The 22,108-nt window shown below is 43.7% G+C and overlaps 1 protein-coding gene across 1 annotated transcript in view; it reads right to left on the bottom strand.

Annotated features, from left to right (window-relative positions):
- Positions 1-5,997: 5,997 nt before the first annotated feature.
- Positions 5,998-22,108, bottom strand: part of NXPH2 (neurexophilin 2) — a 35,561-nt gene continuing 19,450 nt past the window's right edge. The window contains exon 2 of the mRNA XM_058840181.1: positions 5,998-8,795. Coding sequence (XP_058696164.1) covers positions 8,052-8,795 — 744 coding nt within the window. The 3' untranslated portion in view covers positions 5,998-8,051. The remainder of the gene's footprint in view (positions 8,796-22,108) is intronic.

Raw genomic sequence — 22,108 nt, 5'->3', positions numbered from 1 at the left:
GGTGGGCAAGAGCCACTCCCCTCCTCGTGTGCGTTAACACTGAGGGAAAGGCCTTTAAGCCTAGCAATTAGAGGATTTTTTAAGGAGAAGGCCTTTGTTAGTCAAAAGCAAAAGTCCAGGACTGTCTGGATTAGAGACTAACTAAATGATGAGTTCCAGGAAGAATCCTATCCAAAACCAGTTTCACATGCAGTTGCCTTTGTGGAGGATGGACAGAACTCACTGTGTAATTCACAGATGAAGCAGGTACCACGGTGTGCAGTCGGGCTCCTCTCAAGTCCCTTTGAGCTCTTCTATCAAAAGAAAAAAATTAATTACAAGACCTCCAAAGTCTTCCTGGAAAATGCTGTCCTAGGAATTATTTTAAATGGAATTTCTTTTTCATCAATAAATAGAAGGCATAAACTGAGGGGAAAATTAATCCTTCTGGTGAACTTTGAGGAAGGGAAAAGTTTGTACAGGACTGCCTTGATGGGCTTTCTTTTCCCAGCTGGCCTGGAGAAGAGGTCTTCCTGCTGTTTCTGTGTGAATCAATGGTACATTTGTGCTAGTTTGCAGAAAAAAAACAACAACCAAACAAACAAAAAGCTGGTTTTGTGCCTCTTGGCCATAATTGGCAATTTTTGCAGCAGGTGAGTGAGAAGGATGCTCACAGCAATGACTGCATGATGTGCCAGTGTGTCTGTGTCTCCATGTGGGCAAAAAAATTCCTGTCCCAGGAGTGTGAATGTTCTTTGTCACTTCGGGGAGCACTGAAAGGTTCAGAGTGGAGACAGGTGGGCGACCATAATTAGGGAGGAGGGTGGGAAGCTTTTTATTGCAGTGGGTGCAGCCTTAGTGCCATTGTCTAAGTGTAAATTGTTCCTAAAAGATAACTCAGATTATTCACCCTGGAATCTTGGTGAGTCCAGGGAGAGGCATTTTCAAATTACCAGTGGTGAAGTGTGGCAGAGCAAAAGGAGCACTTGAGCTGAAGAACAGATAATGCCCAGCAGAGCAGAACTGCAGCAGCAGCTGCTGAGGAGGTAATTCTGTGCTCATAATGATTCCAACTTCTCTCAGAAACTATCGCTTTGCAAGTATCCCTCATCTAAAGTACAGAGCTTCCCCAGACCATCTCAATAGAATCTCTGCACATCCTGAGCTTGAGAAATTAATGACTGAATATTATGCTGAGAGCCATTTAATTAAAAACACTTTCATTAATAATGCAGTTGGAGAGTGTATGTGTGTTATGTAATTAAAGATAGTACATCAGTAAATGATACTATGCAAAACCAATTCAAAAAATTCAAATGAGTTGGTGTAGCATAAGGAACTTAATTCAAGTGGGAATAAAGTCAGTGTGAAATAAGCTCAGAGTTTTTTTCCTGGAAGCTGCAATTAATCTGCTTCTGGCAACACAATTCAATACTCATATTTTAAATAAGGGACTGTGCTTGTTTTAAAGGTAACTGGGGTGGTGAATCAAAATAGATTTCTCTGTCCCCTTATATTTTTGCCAAATGTAAGTATCCCTTAATGTCTGGATACCCACAAGCCTGGCTGACCCCGAGGATCTGGGCAGCCTTGCACACCATTCATCTGTGCTGCTGTTTTTCCTTGGAGCAGCCAGGTTGTGCTTGGCTGTGACCAAAGACTGTAGGCCTGGTATTTGTAGTATTTTTACTTCAGAACCAAGTGATGGAAGTGGAAGAGAGAGGTTATTCCCTTGGGGCAGATCAGTCTCCCTGTGTGGCATTGCCTTCCTGAAGCTGGGGTGAGCAGGCATCTTGTTTTCCCCGGGTTCTTCAGCTAATCCAAATCTTCCCTGACTGAAGTCAGAAACGCCTCAGTTAAATATATCTGACATGAGAAGTGGATTGGAATTAAGTAGCTCTAAGTACTATATAATAAATAGGCTTGCTTATCATCTTCAATGTGGCAACTTGAAATAGTTTTTAATCCTTTAGTTTACCTGCTCAGAAATCTGTGTTAAATATTCTGTGCTCCCAGGTTAGCAGTGCTCAGCATCACCTGCTTCAGACACATTCTTCCACCACCTCTTCTTTTAAGGAGTACTGCTGGCTTAGGAGGGACTGACAGGTCCTCTCAGAGCAGTTCTCCTGCTAAGCCAGAACATGTTCTCCTGTCCAAGTTAAATAAACTTGATGTGTTTTGAACACCTGAACCGGTTTGATCATTGTCTAGAACAGCTTGGTGTGAGTTGCATTTCATCAGGGGCTTTTGAGACGTGGGCAGGAGTGTAAGTGCTCTCCACCCATCTAAAACTTCATAATTGGGATGTGTCTCTCATGGCTGTTTAGGTGTTTCTTGTTTCAGTCATGGAATGGTTTGGGGTGGGAGGAACCTTCAGGACCCTCTCCTTCCACCCCCTGGCCATGGCCATGGGCAGGGACACCTTCCCTAGGCCAGGTTGCTCCAAGCAGGACCTCTAGCACAAAAGATGCCAAGTCTTGTTTCCTGGGAAGCAACACTGACTGGAAGTTTAAAGCAAATACCTTGATAACTTTGGGTGGGGGTGTTTTTTTGGTCCATTTTTAAATTCAGGGCTAATTCAAATAACCTCCAAGTCTCATGTTACACTGTTCTCTTTCCTGCCAATTTGGAACCAATTATAATATATCACCTTTCAGGAAGATCACCAGCTTATTTGGAGCTGTTAAGATAAGGTAGCCAAGACTTAATTGGCTTGTAATGATGAAAGAGCCACAAACTGTCTGGGAATGAGGCAAGAGAACAAGGAAATGGGATTTGCATCCGAGGGGGCTGAGATGTAGGGCAAGTGAGCAGGGTGAGGACTGAATGTGAGGTGCTGGTCTGGGATCAGGCTGGTGAAAAAGCTGCCTTGTTTTCCAAGGATGGAAAGGCAAGGATGGATGAAAGGCAATGGATGGAGAGGCCAGGAGAGCGCTGGGGTGTCTGGGGAGGTGTTCCAGGGGCAGCTGTTGCACAGGGGCTCCTCCATCGTGGCCGTGCTCGACTCCTGCCATCAGGCCTTGTTCCAGTTCTGGCCTCCTGACCAGCCAAAGGAGACCGTGGTCTCCCCAAGTGCCAGCTCTGTGATTTCCACCTCCCTCCTCTCCTGGTGGCTGGAAAAGGGTTGAGCTTTCTGTGTGTACAGAGGAATGCTCATCACCTGTGAGCCCTCGGTACAGCTCAGCTTCTGGGTGAGGAATCACAGAGCATTTGGAGCTGGAAGGGAGCCGGAGGATCACTGATCCAACTCTGAAGTGCGCTGCCCATGTGGGGTCCAACCCACGACCTTGGTGTTATCAGCACCGTGCTCAGAGCTGATCTCAGTGTGCATTTTCCAGAAAATGAAGAAAATCTATTAAAAAGTCCCTGAAGCAGTGGAGTTTTCCCCCTCTGTTCTGAGGGGAAACAAGAGAACAAAAGCAGAGAGCAGTGCAAGAGGCTCTATTTGACCTGGTTGGCTGTTCCTTTACTGTTGAATAGGAAGGTGCTGATATTTCTTTTGGACTCAAAAATAGAGTCCCACCACTGTTTATGCAGGTAGGATTTTTTCTTCTCCAACTAAACTGTTTTCCCATAGCTGTGATTGCTTTTTAATTGGGCTGCAGCTGGTGCAGGATTTGTGCTGAGTTGGAAACTGAATTACATCTTTTTCTGTGGGTTTTTTTTTTTTTTTTCCTTTTAAAATTCAGTCAGCATGCCTGGGGTTCTTGCTTGAGAGTACCAACAGTTCTGGGCTTGATTCTGACTGGCAACCCCCCGGGTATTTGGGGCTGGAGAGCTGTACCGTGGAGTTGGTGGCAGCAGCCTTGGCTGTGTCCTGTGGACTCTGTTCAGTTCCCATCACTCCTGGCTGCAGATCTGAACAGGTTTTGCAGCCCCAAGCTCAACAACCCCTCAAGGGAGGCATGGTTTGACACCAAGTAGGATATATCACAATAATTCAGCTCCTCTTCTGTAAACCCACTTGGTTTGTTCGTTCCAAAACAAAGGATGCTGCTCTGATAGACGCATGCAGGAGGTGCTCACGGGGGAGAGATGGGAATGGCAAAGTCTGGTTTTTCAAACTAGACACCCTACAGCTAAAAATCTACTTGATTGATGTGTGTTTCATTGAGCTACTTAGTGTAGTGCAGCTTGTTATTGTCTTTTCGACTGTGCAAATTTGAATAGAGACAGTGCTAATGACGAATCATTATTATACTATAAATAAAACATTATCCAGATTATGCTGGTCAACAGAGCATAAAACAAATAGCAAATTCTAATGTCCTTGAATTACAATTTGAAAAGAAAAGCAGCACAGGATGCTGATCTGCATGGAACACCCTTGCTTGGTTGCTGTGAGAGTTTTTCCAGTTGCATCAGGATCATCCAGGGGTTTGTTCATTTGCCACTGCTTGGTAAACTCACCACAAAAAGCAAACCAGCCCAGGGAGCTCATGGCACTCAATGCTCAGCTCCCTGCTGCTCTCTGCCCTGCTGCCCCTGTGCCACAGCTGCTCCTTGTGAGGCTACAGGGAGATTAGAAATCTGAAGATCTAGAGGACAAAATTTTTCAGGGGGAAAAGAAGAAAAACCTCTGTTACTTCTTTCTTTAAGTTGGAATGATTAAAAACCCAGGGATGTGCATGGTTGATGCAGCTCTGCACAGAGTGCTGGCTAAAGAAAGAAGCTGAGGCTTTATATGTTTGTCATGAATGAGCTTTTTATTGGAATTTTTTAATGCATATCCATTGGATGGGGAGAACAATAGGAAATGTATTTAGCAAGAATTTTATATATTTAATATGAACTCCCCAGGGAAGTGGTCACTGCCAGAGTACAGGAAGTGCTTCAGGCACAGGGTGGGATTTTTGGGGTGTCCTATGCAGTGCCAGGAGCTAGACTTGATGATTCCTGTGGGACCCTTCTACCTCAGGATATCCCATGATTCTATGACATTTGCACTGATACAAATGCGTGCAGAACCATCTTGTGGAGCTCAGGATTAAATAAAGGCTGTATATAAAAAACTAGATTAAGTTGCAGTCATAAATTGTCATTGCCCACTCATGACACTTTATAAATGGTATTTAATCATTCAAGTTTTTGTTTCAAAATCCTTTGAATAAGAGCCATAATAGTAACAATTTGAAACTTGTCTGAAACGGTGACCTGTTACACAGGAAAATGTTTTTAAAAACATGGCCTGTTCTTTGTGAAATGAAATCACATTTAGTTTTGTTTACATGGGCAGCATGACATCTGACCTAATCAAGCCTGTCATCTTTGCATTGTATTTTGCTTACCCTGCTGGGTGTAAATAATTTGTTCTTAATCAGATTTTGACTGCAGTAAGAATGTAACTGCTTTTTTTTTTTTGCCATGATGTTTTCAAAATTGATCTGAAAGAAAAATCAACCACCTGCTTTTAAGCTGATTCATAAAGTATTGTGGTTGGAAGAAGAGCGGTGGGGACTTGCTGGGTGTGATGGAGTTGGGTATCAGCTCCCTCCCTCGCTCCTGCTCCAGTTGCCAGGCTGCCTCCTTGTGCCAGGGCTGGATGGCAGGAGACTGGGGTGAGTTTCTCACATGGTTTGCCTTCCTCAGGCCTGGAAACCTCAGCCTGGGAAGTGCCACAGCCAGGGAGGAGCAGAATCCAGCTCCCCTCTGGATGAGGAACTGAGCAAGGGCTGAATCAGAGCGAGCTGCCCTCTCTCCCAGCATGTTCCTGCTTGGAAATGTCCAATTTAAACTTTCCCCTTCACTTTTAATGTACCTGGTGCAATTATTAAAGAGTTAATGATTGTCTTCATCACAACATGCGCTTCATTTCTCAAATATCATGGAATGCTGCTGAACCTACTCTGCCTAGGCTTGTACACAGTTCACAATAGCACACATTTCAATATCTCCCAGAAAAAACAAATTCCAGCTGGGCAAAAATGTTCAGTGAGACGTTGCTGTGCCTTAGTTTTACTTTGTGTCCTCATACATGCAACATATAAAACCAAAAATTAAATAGGCCACAAGCAAGTGCCAGATTTAATAAACTCTCTTTATTTACATACAAATACATGTACACATATGTTCTGTATATGTACACATATTTTAGTGTATATACATACATGGTTTCCACATACTCTACAATAAATAGCATGTAGGGTTTTCTTTTAATTGCCTACAGTGCTGAGTAAAAACACATGGCAATAAAATCATGGCTTACAGCTAAGTTACAAAAGCACCAACCACTGAACTCATAGCAATAAATCCAAGCTCATGTACAGCTGGGGCGAGGACACGCTATACAGAATACAAAGTAGACCAACTTGTTGGAATTGACAGGAATAGGCAAACTAAAAAAACATCATTATAGGCCAGGAGAGACTCTGTATGAAATAAGATGAAGGAAAACATTTAGATTATTGATCAAAGTAAACCACACATTTAAATTTGTCACCTAAAGAGAAAACAAATCACCCAGTTACTCCTATATTTTTAACAGAGTAATTTTTTTGTGTGAGTCTTTACCAAGGAAATCAGAATTAATCTCATGAGTGAGTCCTTCCAGCTGCCATAGTCACTTGTCTGTGTGCACATCACCAAACAGAGTATTTCAACAGTGCTTTATTTAAGCCGTGTGTTAACTTCTTGAACCCTTGTTGGAGCCTGATTGGGGGCAATCAGCACCTCCTCAGCCAGCTCCTTCCACAGGCCCTGTGACATCGAGAGAGCAAATTGGCAACAGCAGCAGCCGATCAATCCCCAGGGAAAGCGCAGGGGATGGTGCTGGAACCTGCGTGCCCAGAGCCAACCACTCCAGAGGGCAGTGGGACAACACCTGGTGAAGAACAACCCCGGCTGGACCCTCCCCTGCTGTAACTGCAGTGCAGGGAGCTGGTTCTGCACTAGGGGAGAGCCTGGCTGAGTATTGGTGTTAACAGTTTCAAACCTGCTTTATGAGGTGGAGGTGCATAGATTTGCATTGTTCTCTCTCTTTGTCATGGCTGATACTTTGACTTAAGGTGTGCAGTGCAGAGCTAAGGAAACAACTGGTGCCAAGAAGGAGAAAGGTGCTTGTTCAGGTATCCTTGTGCTGTGATGTGTTTTCCTTGCTGCACTTTAATGCCTGAGGACTGGATAGCAAAATAATTGCTGCCTTTGCCTGGAAGCCAGCCCCTGGTACAGTTCAGACTTCAGAGAATCACAGAATGGTTTGGGTTGGAATGAATCTTAAAGATCATCCAGTTCCAAGCCCCCCTGCCATGGGCAGGGGAACCTTCCACTAGACCAGGTTGACTTAAACAAAGATTATCTTTTTCCCAGGTATTTACAGATTCTCTGTTGCTGCAAAGCTAACACTGGGGTGTGCTTGTGTGAGAGGAATCAAACCCAGTGGTGGGCACGGGAGGAAGGAATGTGCACCACACGTGCACACCTGTGGGGTCTAATAAACTAAAGCTCATTGAGGTCTAATTACATCACTGAATATCCATGGGTAGGAAGCCTGAAGGAAGAACTACTCACTCTTCAATGAACACCTACAGCTACTACAACTCATAAAAATGCAATTTCTTTCCTTTTTTTTCAAAGAATTAGCACTTCCTCTTAGTATTTGGACTTGAGTACTTGAGCACTCTGTTTAACATTCTTCATGATATCAGTGGGAGAGCTGTTTATTTGAACTATGAGCAGCTTCGAGGCTGCTTTGTCATTTGTTCTTTCTGTTGTCACCTAAAGTTCCCAAAGGAAATAGGACCTGCTAAGTGCTGTCCAGTTCAAGTAAAAGACAACCCCTCTGCCATGGAGTTTTTAAAAAGTGATTTTTAAGATCAATGTTCATTACAGACATAATTTTGTTTGATTTTTGTCACGTGCCTGCCTGGCAGTTCCCTTATGAATGACGAGAGAGCTAAAATGCAACGGCCTCAAATGAAAACGATTGTTACATAAACAGCTGGATTAGTTACGATACAGCACAAACACAGCTACAGTTTTTAGAGACTTTTTAACCTGATAGGAAAACATATTCTTCTCCAAAAGGTTAACAGGAATGCTCATTTTTGCAACTGATCCCCCAGCCCCAGGCCGGGTCAGCCGGAGGACAGGTATGGTGTCTCGCTGTGGTAGTTGTAGTCGGGACAGACCTTCTGCACCAGTTTGTAATCTACGCTGTAGAAAGCGATGTAAATGCAGATGACTTTGAAGGGTTTGGAGCACAACCAGGAGACATGGCTTTGGGTCTGCTCTTGGTAGCAGATCTTGGAAGGGTCAAAGTTGCACAAGGCAGTTTTTTTAGCGCGGTCTGTTTTCTCGTACTCGATGCGGCAGTTGAAGGACTTGGACTCCTTGGTCTCCAGCGTGGACTGTGGAGATGGTTCAAACTCGACCACTTTGGAAGGCGGCACCAGGCTGACAGAAACATTCCCCAGACCCGTGGAGTTATGTCGGAAATAAACGCTGAAGGTTCCATTGCCGTGATCGACGATTTTCCCCGTGATCAGGAGGTTCAGCTTTACAGTTTTGATGTTGGAGTGGAAGTCGCCCCATCCAAACATTTTCTTGAATTTCCCAGTTTTTACTATAGGTCTGCGTTTAGTTCGAGCCAGAGATTCCTGAACCTCCGTGATGTTGGACAACCAATCCCAAAAGTTTTCTATGCTGTCTGAGTAGGATACCTGGCCGTGTTTCAGCACTGGAGATGGCTTAACAAAGAGGCGTAAAGGGTTGATGATCCTGGAATGGACCACGTTGTCCACCAGTGTCTCTGCAGCATCCTTGTCTTCCCAGTCCAGCACGTCCGCGGTTTGTACGACCCGACTGGTGTCACAGAACACCTGCTCCGAAACAGAAAGGGAGAGCAGTGTGAAGGGTGGAGACAAAACAGCCAGGACACAGAAGGAGCTATTAATATTTATTTTCATATCCATAGGGTCTGAATCAGTCACCTGGACCACTGTAATGAGTAATTTCTACTGCCCTATGAAAGTTCAAGGATTTTATTCAAATTAGCTTATGGAAGATGCAAAAACCTCAATAGGAGCCATCCACAGGGACAAATGGATAAACCTCTGGACAGGTTGATGGCCCCATGCTCAAGATATTTGTTAGATGAATAACTGACTGAGGAAAGTGGAAACCCTGAAGACTAAAGTGGCCCCTCTGCTAAAAGATGGAGTGAAACAGAACAGCAGGGATTTTCCAGTCCCTTCCTTTCTCTCCCCACAACCTTCCAGCTGCTTTAGGCTTAAAATCCTGTTCTGCTGGTGTAACTGTCTCCTAAACTGTTTATTGCACATTTGTCTCTTCTGGTGTTGCTTTTTCCATTTGATCCAAACTTAGTCTGAACGTTTGTGCCGATAGTTTGACACAGAGAACATGGCCCTATTTTGGTGCACTGGTTTCAGCTGCTCAGCTGCCTGTGCTTAGCATGGCCCAGCCTTCCAGAAGTGCTGAGCATTCCCAGCCACACAGCACAGCTCAGTTTTAAGATCCATGACAAGGCCAAGCTGAGTCTGCAATCAGAAAGCAAAACCTCCTTCTGGTAGTGACAGAATGAGTCAAACACACAGGTCTCAGTAAAATTCCAACTCAGTGCAGACACACATTTCCCAGATGTGTTCTTCCTGTTCTCTCTGGCAGAGATGCCCTGTTGGAAATGCAGAAGAGAAGGCCTGAAATGCAGAAGTCGAGTGTATGATCCAGAGGTCAGATGCAAAATCTGATTCAACAGGATAGAAATGATCATCTGACTTTTTAGCTCCTTTAAATCTTGAGTAGAAGCTTTGGAGAAGGAGTTTTTAGGGGCTGTTCTGTTTAGAACTTCCTTACACCATTGTCCTGATGTACAAAAGAAAAACTTTTTTAGCTGCAACTATTTCTACAAAATGTGTGAACAGATCAAAGAGATGCTTAAAATGGGAAGAAGAAAGGACACTGTTGTCCTGCCCCTGTCCCTGGTGACAAACTGCTGCTGGCACCTGGCAAAATGCACCTCCTGCTTCATCACCGATCTGACAGTGCCAGGATCCAGGTGGTGGATTCCAGTATAACTGATGCAGGGATGGGGTTTTCACTCTCCAGTGGCAACATTACGGGGTGGAAGTTTGCCTAAAGCAGCCAAAACGTGGAGCGCAGACATGGAATATGGAATTTTGTGCTTCCTGTCTCATGAGGGAAACCTCAATGCTGGGCTTGTTTTTCCCTCTGCTCCTGATCCCAAAGGGTCTCCTACACCTCTGGCTCCTCACAGGGGAGGGTTCTGTTTTTACAATATCCAGCTGTTATCTCTATAAATTGCAATTTTTCATTTCATCATCTGGCAAAGATTAGAAACTCCAAAGCCCCTAATCTTCACTGGGGCCTGTTCTGCAGCAATAGGCTCCAAACCAGAGCCCAAACCCACTACCACATGTCCTTCCTGATCACCCCCAATGCAGTAAGATGAAATGTGGAACAGCAGCAACATTCACAGCTTAAATGTTGAAAGGTGACCATCACTATTGCTAAATCATAAAATCACAGAATGGTTTGGGTTGGAACAGATCTTAAAGATCATTCAGTTCCAAACCCCTGCCATGGGCAGGGACACCTTCCAACCTGGCCTTGAACACTTCTAGGAACCTGTTCCAGTGCCTCATCACCCTCACAGTAAAGAATTTCATCCTAATAACCAGTCTAAACCTGCCCTCCTTCAGCTTAAGGCCATTCCACTGGCCCTATCTCTTATTTTTTACTAGAAATAAATCCATGGCTGGGTGGAAATGCAGTGGGCCAGGTGCACCTCTGCAGAAATACATTATTTCCTTCTTCAGATTAAAAGTGGGGGAAGAAAAGACAACAGTGATCACTCTCAGCCCGAGACCTTGTATGTCAACTTTCTGCCTCTATCTTATATTTTTTTTATGGCTAAGCTACGAACCTGGGGAAATAGGAGATTCTAATGGAAACAGTGACAGATGCTGATCTGTACCAGGCCAAATAGCACTGCCATAATGATGCTGGGGGAAACATCACTTCTGCTGTGATGGAAAGCTCCTGGTGAAGCTCCGTCACGTTTATGTGTGATTCTTCAGCCACTCTTAAGACCGTCACCAGCCCAGGATCAGCTGTGTGATGATGAGAACACTGGCCATCCCCACTGCCAGGGAAATCACTCCCCAGCTGCAGAGAACTGACTCTACTCTGTTCACATGAAGCAAGAAGTGCTGCACACGTTCACCCATCCCAAACCTGACCTGAGGCCTTGACAAGCACAAAAAAGAGGCTTTTCTGCTGTATTTCTAGATTGCAGCTGGGCCCAGGGGCCTGGCAGTGCTGCAATACCAGAAACTTTCCTCATTTGCATGGCTAAATGAAATGCTATTTAAAATGCTAATGACCACTCAAACCATGGGCACCTACAGCTGGCATTGCTGTTAGTAACTGAGTCAGAGGGAAAAGTGGTTGGATATTTTAAGGTGAAATTTATGGAAAGGAAGCTGTTCAGTTCACAGAGGATTCTGCCTTTGCTGGTGTCTGCACCCAGCTCTGACTGTCCTCTGGCAAGGGCACAAGAACACCCTCAAATATCCTTCAGGGCTACTTGTCTTCTGCAATCCTTATTGAAATCCCTGCAATGGCTCTTTGGCTTTTCTCCCCTGGCCTTTTATGAGGAGATCCAGAGGACACTGAGCCATGTGCTCAGTGTATGTCTCTTCTGGGGGCTCTCACACCAGATGAGATGGCAGAGCGCTGCTTCCCAGGAGCGCCTTGCTGAAGGCTCTGATAGGAAAAGAAGAAATATGTGGGTATAGGGTTGGGGATGGCTGAAGGGTGGGAAACATTAACACACGCTAAAGTCAGGCAGGCTTGCCACATCAATAACGTATCAGGACACAAGTATTTCAAGACCATGATGGGGAAATCACAGAATTGCACCTTGCTAGACTACTGCTACTTTTATTTATGTATGTGTTACACCAAACGAGGTTTACTCATGGGATAATGAAATGCACCCCTGAAGCTACAGTGACCTGGGCTATTTCATGTGGCAACACAACAGCTTTCATAACACAGGAAAGTGAAATCATTGATGAATTGAATTATAAGGATGTAATACTCCTGTTTAAGGCCCAGATAGCAATCCCTAGGCACTGCAGAAAGCTGTATCTTACTTGAGTATTTTTTTTCTCCTCTTTCCTGAAGTATTTTGCAAGGCTGTGGGATTCTCCAGTCTTGCACAGCCTTAATTCTTGACTCTGCTCCATCCTAGTGCTGTCTTGTTCCAGTGATTTCATTACAGGGCTGAGATTCAGGAGCTGACAGAGCTGTCAGCGCCGAGGGCTGCGGGGAAGGGACCTCGTGGCTCGGGGTGGTAAATTGGTTGTGTTTTGCAAATATTCAGTAAAAAAAGAGCTTAACAAAGAACCACCCGGTTCTGCTCAGTGCCCGCCGCAGCAGCAGGAGCGAGGGGACACTGTTCAGAGATGTGAATAATGTTTGTGCTTTTGTAATGTAAAACCTTTGTGGCGTGTAGTTTTTTTTCCTGTTTTGAATAAAGCTTTCTGCAATATAAGAGAACCCGACTCTAACACTCGCTTTTCCCAAGGCCCTTCCCTCACTGGCTGCATTTTGCTGTTAGTGAGGAAGGGCCGATGGCTTTGTTCAGCTGTTTATTCACATTGGTTAGCAATTTCCGGGCAATAAAAAAAATCTGTATTAAAAGAATGCAGCACATGCTGGAAAAAACGACTTCCTCAGCATCTTTCAATTTCACTATAATGCATCGCTATAGTGAAAAATATTGCTGGTAGGGTATTTGAAAAATACCAGCTTAGGGAAGTTAGTGTATCCATTTAAACAGATGGCGATTGCTGGAGTTCTCCTCTGCTGCACCGGTGTTTTCCCATTCCCTCCAAACCATCAATTTCCAAAGAGAAAACACCTAATCTTTTTCCCTATTACAGAGGCTGTAAAATGGCACCCAGTTACCCTAAAATTTCCATTAGCCTGTAGATATTTTCCAGTAAGAAACACAGTCTTGGCCCCATCCACAGCGCGTCTCACTGTTTTCTTTTGCTGTGTAAATGTCGAGAACAGCTCAAATCAGTGTGGTGTGGTTTATATTTATGGGGTTTTAAACTTCAAACCTTTGGTACTTCCTGTGCCCTCCTCTAAAAGATGGAGACTGCTCTTCAAATTCTCCCCCTTCCATGCACGATCCTGACCAAGACAGAGCAGCACAGGGTTAAATAACATTCCCTGTGAGCTATTTTTGAGAAATGAGCTGACACTGATGAGACACTGGTATCAGCAAATGCTCTATTTTCTCTATTTGCCCAAATTTGGGTTCATTTGGAACTCACTCCGGTGCCTTTCTCTGTAGGCAAGGCACTAAATAAAAGCAGGTGTCCCCATGCAAGAGTTAATAGTTCTGGTGCTTTGGGAATTTTATCCAGGTTATTCATCAATCACCAGCAATCATTCCTTTAGCTTCACCCCTGCCAGGAATCATTTAAAAACTCTTGGCAATTAGCTGAAATGAATTGGTCTGTTGGAATAAACAGCTCTGAAGAACCATTCTGCTGCTCACTGGGAGCTTTTTATCCCACTGCTGGAGAGGAGGGCTACCACCATCCCTCTAGCCCCCAGTTTCACCAGTGAAAAACTCATACTGGGGGAGGATTCCAGTGGTCTCCTCACTCTCTGCTGCTTCCATGCCCAAGTGTCCCATGGGTTTACACTCGTGTCCCCTCTGCAGCAGGACAGGGCACCTCTCTGGGTTCCCTGTGCTGATTTTGGAGCTTCACAGGCCGAGATAATGTGGCCCCATTGAGTGACTGCACAAAAGCCCCAGTTTGAAGGGGGGTGTGTGGCAGGGAAGAGAAATAACTCTGCTTTATCGGTTTGAAAATTCAGTGATTTCAACACATTTATCAAATTTTAAATAATTTATGTCTTGACAGGGCTTATCAATTTTGCAAAGCACACACATTAACCAGATACAATGATCTCATATTAGCTTTTTCAGCATCTTACACTGGAGCCCAGAAATATTAATAAAAACTCAGCCCATCATCAATTAAATGGAAAAAAACATAAAATTGTGTTCCATTATAGTCTTTTAGTCTTTTTTTCCCCCCAAGAAAATGATGACAGGCTCTAATAATTCATCACAACAAGCTGATCTTGAACTTTACTGATTATTAAATTTTTTTTTTCAAAGACATAGGCTGTGGAGGGTTTTATGGCTGTGGAGGGTTTTATGGCTGTGGATGTGAGTGCTGTCAGGAATGCTGCAAGGAATTTGGGAGTTAAGCAACATCTTTCAGCAGGACTGTGTAAGAGTGCCACATTTGTTCCATCCAGTCACAGCATTATTTTTCAGGATGCTGTGGAACTGCTTTGCAATGAAGCCAAAAGGCTGAGCTGGATGTGGCTTGGAGCAATCTGGTCTGGTGGAATGTGTTCTTGCCCATCCATGGCCTGGGGTAGGAATGAGGGGAGCTTTAAGATCCCTTCCAACCCAAACCCTTCTGTGATTCTATAATCTACCAAACACTGAGCTGGTGGTGGTGTGGTGGGATGTGAATATCCAGAAGAGAGGCTGAACCCTGTAACTGAGGATGCCCTCACTCCTCAGGCACCCAAAATGCCTTTCTAAGTTCTACAGCCTCCTCCCTGCTAAACTGTACACAAATAAACACTAGCAGGTTCTTGTACCTGTTTTTCTCTCTTCTGGGGCAATGATTAACTCTTCTGAACATTCTTGTGCAAAGATGAAATTAAGCCACAAATTCAGAGTTCATTTGTTTGATTTCTGTTTCAATTTGAACCAGATGATATAGAGGGACTGTGGGGTTCAGTGTGCCAAATCCAGGAAAAATATCCATTATGGGAGTCAGGGGTGTTGATCTCTAGCTGGACAGTGGCAGAGTACTCAGACTTCTTAAAGTCCCCCAGACAAGTTAGGAAGCTTACAATTCAGAAATCTTTAAATGCTATTGCAACTTTCCTTCACTCAGAGAAGGTAGTCAGAAATCCCCTGTTCAGTAACTAACAGAATTGGATTATTTTAACAATTTTACCCAAACTTGTATAGTTAAAAATAAAATGAGAAGATGCTTCAGCAGGAAAGAAAGCCTTCAGGATTGAACCTTGCAGCCCACTACATTTTCTGCTTGTAAACAGAATCAGTGGATCATTAAGGCTGGAAAAGACCTCTGAGATCATTGAGTACAACCTGTGACTGAACCCCACCGTTTCCATCAGACCATGGCACTGAGTGCCACATCCAGGTTTCCCTAAACACTTCCAAGGATGGTAACTCCACCATCTCCCTGGGCAACCTATTCCAGTGTCTAATCACCATTTCTGTGAAGAAATTCCCTAATGTTCAACCTAAACCTCCCCTGGCACAGCTAATAACATGATCTCTTGTCCTGTTGCTGGTTCCCTGGGAGCAGAGCCTGACCCCCAGAGCCTCCTTTTTTCCAGGCTGAGCCCCCTGAGCTCCCTCAGCTGCTCCTGGTGCTCCAGATCTTTCCCCAGCTCCGTTCCCTTCCCTGGATATGCTTTAACCCCTCACTATCCTTCCTGAATTGAGGGTCCCAGAGCTGGACACAGCACTTGAGGCGTGGCCAGGGGCAGAATCAATGCCCTGGTCCTGCTGGCCACACCATTCCTGACACAGGCCACGAGCCATTGGCCTTCTTGGCCACCTGGCCACACCTGGGCTCACCTTCAGCCAGACAGGGCCACTGAAAGGGGCTTTGCCATTCCTCCTCAAACCATCTGAGGGAGAAAGATCTCTGTCTACACCTGCATCCACCTACAGGCCAGCAAAGGTACAGGTAGAAATCTTTAGTTTAACAAGAATATGGGATAGATAACATCCAAACTACCCACAGACAAAAATACAAATCTAAAAGGGATATGTTGGGAGAAATTTCCAATCCCAGATACAATTTCATTGCATATTTTTTAAACAGAATTGACAGTTCAAACTCAGTACCATATTTTACAGGGAAAAGACTCCTATTTTAAAATTCTCCAATTTGTGCAAGCAAGCAAAATACTATTTTACTAAAACACCACTTCAGTAAAGAAACAAAACTGGGAGGAAGAAGCAGCAGAAGAAAAGAGTGAAAATTAAAAATAAAGCCTGCAAAGATTTCCTATTTCAAAACTGTGCCTTTTCACAACCCTGACAAGTAGTTTTAGGTTATCTGAAGTGTTCCCTCCAGCCACAATCGGATAAATTGCTTAGAGCATAGATTGCTTTTAAATTATATCCATGCATTGAATTGATCTACCTTTCTGCTGAGAGAACAGAAAATTTGTTCTGAGAAACATTTCTTGCCAAAAAATGTGAACCAATTCTCTTCTTGAAGACTTTGACTCTTTGGGTTCCCCTCCCCCTGCCTTAAATCTAAATTAAAGATCTTTGAGATAAAAATTAGGTCTTTTTGTATGTTTGTTTGGAAGCAACTTTTAAATTTTTTTCTTAGATATCACTAAGTAGTTTTAGTTCTTCGCTGTATATGAGGCATTCTGGAAGGGTGGGGAAGTAACAGAAATTTAAACCTTTCTGTGAAGGGTCTGAAAAAGTCTTGTATAAAAATATCAAAATGAGATACAATAGATACAGAAAACTTAGATTATTATTATATTAGCACCAAATAACCCACACTGATTCTCAAGTGGCTTTTTCAGTCACTCCATCCGTTTTCTTGAAATTCAGGCTGAATTCTCACAATCTATTTTGCACTGAGCTTCACTGGTACTACGGACACATGTAGTGTCTTGTGGTACTGAGATGTGCTTCTAGGGTGGAGATCTGGCATTTAGTTCTTTTTAGCAGACATTTAGAAGACAATCCTATTCACCTGGAAATCCTGTGAGATGTGCCAGGTGTTTTCAATCTAAACTGAAAATGTCCTGCTTTGCAGGTGCAGCTCATGGAGTCATTTAGGTTGGAAAAGACTGTAAAAAGCATCCAGTCTAACCACTGATCCGGCACTGCCAAGTGCCACTAAACCCTGTCCCTGAAAACCACAGCAGCTTGCAGGACCAAACCCCAGCCCAGCCTCCTGTTCCCGCAAAGGGAAGCAGGGATGCTCAGCCCCTCTGCCAAGCCGGCACCTGCCGACCAGCCAGCCGTCTGCTGAACTTTACAGTTAATAATCTCCCCTCCTGCTTATTTCCTTAATGCCTGGGAGATTTCGCTTTACGTTTGCCGGCATCAGTTCATTAAAATACTAATTTCAAGCGGTAATTATCTGTGTGTGAGCGCTGCCGGTGGAACCGGTGCTAGCGCTGATACGCTCTCAGCTGCAGGAGACTTCCCAGATGCTCAGGTCCCTGGAAGCTCTGGGCAGGAGTCACCGTGGTGCTCAGCTGGAGCCTGGCTGGCAAAGATTTCTAGGGGAAAAATCTGTTTTAAAGAAATCTGTTTTAAGAATTACAGTTAAGCATGAAGGCTGTTTTGTGTGGCAGGGAAAGTGCGTGAACAGAAAACTGCTGTATCTGTTCGAAATGAACCTGACTTTACTGAAGTTGTCATGAGATTTTTTTCATGCCTTGGAAAGTTTAAATTAAAAATCAATTATGGAAGAGCCCTTCATCTCCTCTCTGGAATTGTTTCATGTTTGGATGTGAACTCGGAGACCCCGATGACCTCCCTGTGCTAAATGCCACACAGCAAAGGCTGGTTTTCTCTCTTCCCACTCATGTGCAGTTATTCAATTTTTTACTGCATTATGAAGAGGAGAGTTTTAATAATCAAACCAGATTAAAAGAATGAAAGGATGCTCCTACGAGCTAGAAACAGAGAGAAGCTGTGCATTTCTAGCAGATTTCAAGCTCCGTATTATTACAACGCGTAAGAGATGATTAACAAAGAAAAATATTACAGTTATCTACTTCCTTTGAGAGCTTAACTAATGAACCTCTACCAGCTGCTCTAGAAAAATCAGTAACACTATCACTATCAATTTCAAGACAAAGCACAGCTGACAGATGCTTGAAGTGATAAATCAGGCTGCTCAAGGATTAAAATAACAAGCCCCAAATGGCCTTTAAAAGACAAAGGTGCTGCAGTGAACTATTTTCAGCCACTTTGGATCCTGTCAAAAGTTAGATCACTGATACAATTATCTTGCAAAACAGTAATGACCAAAGTAATATGTTATGAAAAATCTAACAATGGTGATACTTGAGCCAGGATTTTGAAAAGAACGCGTTTGATAGTCATTTGTGCTTTTAATGGCAGAACTGAGAATGCCGTGCTTCCCTGAATACTTCTTCTGGGAATGAGTGATGAAAAGTGAACACTGGGCTGCAGCATTAAATGTAACTGAATTGCATTCTTGTACATTTTAATTAATCTTTTTTAAAAGCAAGAAGTTACATTTTAATAGGCAATGAACACCATTATTTAAATCAAGCATAAGATTTTTGTGTTGCTTCACTGCAGAGTGCATTTCCTAACAACCTGCCGGTTATGTGATGGAGATAAAGATCCCATTCCTGGAGAACAGCTTCCAAACGCCACTGCCTTTCATGGGAGACAACTGTAGCCAGGGGAGGGCAACCAGAAACAAATCCCAAGTTTCTGGGCTTTGCCCCAGCTGTCACAGTTTAGTGCATCTTGTCAGAGCGTGCACTTTTCCTAACCCTCAGCTGCATTAGGAAGGAAATACTGTTTAAAGCTTTAAAATGTGTTTTTCTGGCCCCACTCTTGGGCTCAGGCAGGGTCACCTGTCAGAGCTCAGTGTGGAAAGGTCCCAGTGGAAAAGAGCTGCCCTAAGTGCTTTTGGCACTGACGTCTCAGGAAAGCAGTGGTCACCCCAAGCTCCTGGGCAAGCTCCTTCTACAGAACCAGTTAACTGGCCTTATCCGGTGACTCTTGAATTCTTCCCAAATCCTCCTGCTGTTTGAAGGAAGTGTGTGGATGTATCCAAGAGTCCATCAGCTGGCCAGGGACAGGGGAGACTGACTAATACTCTCAGGTTAAAAGCTCTCTTCCAGAGAGAACACTTCTATTGTTTTCTTCAGGGATGATGTTTCTTCCTGGAAACCCTGCTGCCCACGTGCGCTGCCATTAATGCACCCTGAGCAGCACGGTCAGACACAAGCTCTCGGGGCTGCTCAGTGCATCCACGGCATCTCCCTAAGAAAAATATTCCTGCTTCAAAGCTTTGTGACAGAAACACGTGGGAAGTGCAGGAGCAGGCTGGACTGGTACTGGCATGGAGGCACAGGGGGACCCACTGCTGCTCAAATGTTGTGAACCAGGCAGCCACGGGGCCAAGACTGCTTTGGAAATGCAGCCCAGAGATGTGAGGGTCACACACTGGGGAGAAGCTGCTCCACTGACATCTCTTCAGTAAGATGGAGGCCCAGGAAAAGCCTGGCAGTGAGCACCACCCCAGGACTGCACCAAAACCTGTCCCTTGCTGAGCAAGCCCGTTCTCACTGCCTTTCCCCACTTAGTCCAGATGACAGCACAGGTTTGGGATGAAGGCCAGGCTGAGGGTTGTCCTCCTCCCCACCATGCAGCCAGTGTGGAGCTGCCTGTCCCTACGCCTGCTCACAGCTTGTGTCCTCCCTGCTGAATGTGTGGAAGGCCACAGCAGTTTTCTAAATTAAATTAAAATTCTTTTTCCTTTTCAAAGCACTTAGCTTGAGGTAGCACATGGGGGCACTTGGAGGTATTTCATTGCTGCCTACACACACACATGCATGCTGCTTTCCTAAATGAATTACTCTCTTAAAGAAGAGAAAATCACTGACTGAGGCTGCCTGATTATTAAGTTTTAAGGTGAAACAATATTAGCTTTTGCCTGGCATGAGTCAGCCACGCCTGCAGTCATTGTGTTCTTCATAATGGTGTACTAACAGTGACTTCATACTGTAAGGTCCTATTGAAACCAAATTTTAATCCCTTTTAATTTATTCAGCCATTTTGTGTGTCCCCAAGAATAGGAAAATCAGAATTCCTTTTTGGAAAAATCAAAATGACAGGTTTAAGACACTTTGAAAATGACAAGTTTCAAATCTGAAATCCAGTCATCATGTAAGTTTTGACAGAGCTTAATCAGAAGTTGGTCACTCATCTGCCCTGATATAATAAATCCATGACTTGTGTTTAACAAAGGGAGATGAGTTTGACACCTAGATCGCCTGGAAGAATGTCACAACATGTGCCTGGTTTATTCCCTTGCAGGAATTTACCGAGATAATTAATATCTAAATCTTTGTAAATGCACTGTAAGAACAGAAAGAGGATCTGAAGACAGAAAGGCTTAGATCAGATGAAAATGTTACATTCTAGCACAATAGGAGTTAATACAAATTGCTGTCATTTGCATGCAAGAATACAATTTCAAACCTATTTGCTCCACATCTGTATCAAACAAGAAGGGAGCATATTCAACATATCTTTACATTTCTCAATCTTTCTTTTACTGTGAATTACAGTGCACATAAACCCAAGTGTTAATTTGGTCTCATTTCACTATGCATTTAATGTATTCCAATTGGCATATAAAGAATAACATTTCCAGGTTGTGTAAAAGAACTGTACTAGCAGGGTGCTTGCAGTTGGTGAAACAAGCCCTGACAGCAGATAAATCCAGGGGGGCTGAGGATGAGGGGATTGGCACTTTAGCATGTGGTTTTTAAGGCACATGTGTCTGAAACATCCCCCCAGAAATGTACAATCCTAGAAACAGGGTAGGGGGAAGTGTTTTCTTTGGAGGTACACCAGTGGTGTTTCACAGGAAAAGCTGTATAAAAGCATAACCTGAAATAATCTCTCCTGTGTTAGCACAAATAATGAAAACTGGAATGCAAATATCAGTGGATCAGTGGATCCAGCCAGCTGGATCCCAAACCTGCAAAAACCCCAAAGGCCAGAACCTTTCAGTTTAGATAAGCCCTCAGTGAGAAATCTCAGCTCTGTTGGCTTGTCTGTCTTCACTTAAAATAGAACTTTTCTTCCCCTCCTCAGAAGTTTAGATAATCACAGAATCATAGAATGGTTTGGATTGGAAGGGATCTTAAAGATCATGCTGTTCCAACCCTCAGCCATGGGCAGGGTCACCTTCAGCCAGGAAGGTTCCATGGATACTCCTATCCACGTTCCCCTAACAACCCCTTTGACTTTTCCCTACTCCAGGACTTGACCATCCAAGGTAACAAAACCAAAGTGCTCCGTAAACACCTCCGTTTTCAGATTTCTTTTGGAGTTATTCTTTTTTTCAGATGACTGCAGTCTTGACCTCCCTGGCAAATGATGAATTTGCTTCCAAAACGGAATTTGCTAATTTAATATATACTTTGAAAATTACCAATTTCCAGTAGTCAGTTCTCACTACTATTTAAAAAGTTGAATAAATCAGTTCAGAAGGACCCAAAATTGCTAATAAGACTTACAGTCATTGCTTAATTCACATGCTGACTGAACAGGACAAAGTGAGGTGTTTTTCATTAAATTGTCAAATTCTGAGTCTGCATAAGAAACTAAGCACTGGTCATAAATAGGTTTGGGAGTGAGTGTCAGCAAGTGCCCTGAGTAATCTCAAACCCCACCATTCTGGGGCTAGGAAAAGCAGGTTTTAGAACAAGAGATGTGAGTTGTGAGCTGATAAAGGGAGGCTATGAGAACTGGCAATGTGTAAGTGATGCCAGGCTTCAAAAGTCACGCAATCCTTCTTGTTCCTAATGCGTGTTTCCCCACAGATTGTGGAGATCAAAGAAGGAAACAAATCTAAATGTAACTGCCTAGACCAAAGCTGGTAATAAGTGTATGACAGACATAAAAGCAACACCGCTGTAAATGTTTTAAACTGTCTCCTGTGAATACAAAAGGTGGTTCTAACAGGGACAGGAAGTAATTCCCTGTATTAAAATTTAATATGTTGCCCTATGTGATCAATTACAAAGCTATAAATATGTATGTGCGTGACTGAATCAGTAATAAAAATGTGATTTTATAAGTCTCTGAGTCTCCATGATCAGGCCAATAAACTTGTTACATCAAATTACACTGCAGCTTCTGATACCTACAGGAGTGCCAGTTCTCGTGATGAACCATTTCAGGAAGGGCTTGTTTTCCTGTCCTACCTGCCTGTGACTGTGAAGGGATAAAGACAAATGGAGCACA

Source organism: Poecile atricapillus, chromosome 5 (assembly GCF_030490865.1).
Source record: "Poecile atricapillus isolate bPoeAtr1 chromosome 5, bPoeAtr1.hap1, whole genome shotgun sequence".
Taxonomy (NCBI): domain Eukaryota; kingdom Metazoa; phylum Chordata; class Aves; order Passeriformes; family Paridae; genus Poecile; species Poecile atricapillus.
Note: the sequence above shows the minus strand (reverse complement) of the source record. Positions and strands in the feature narration are given on the sequence as shown.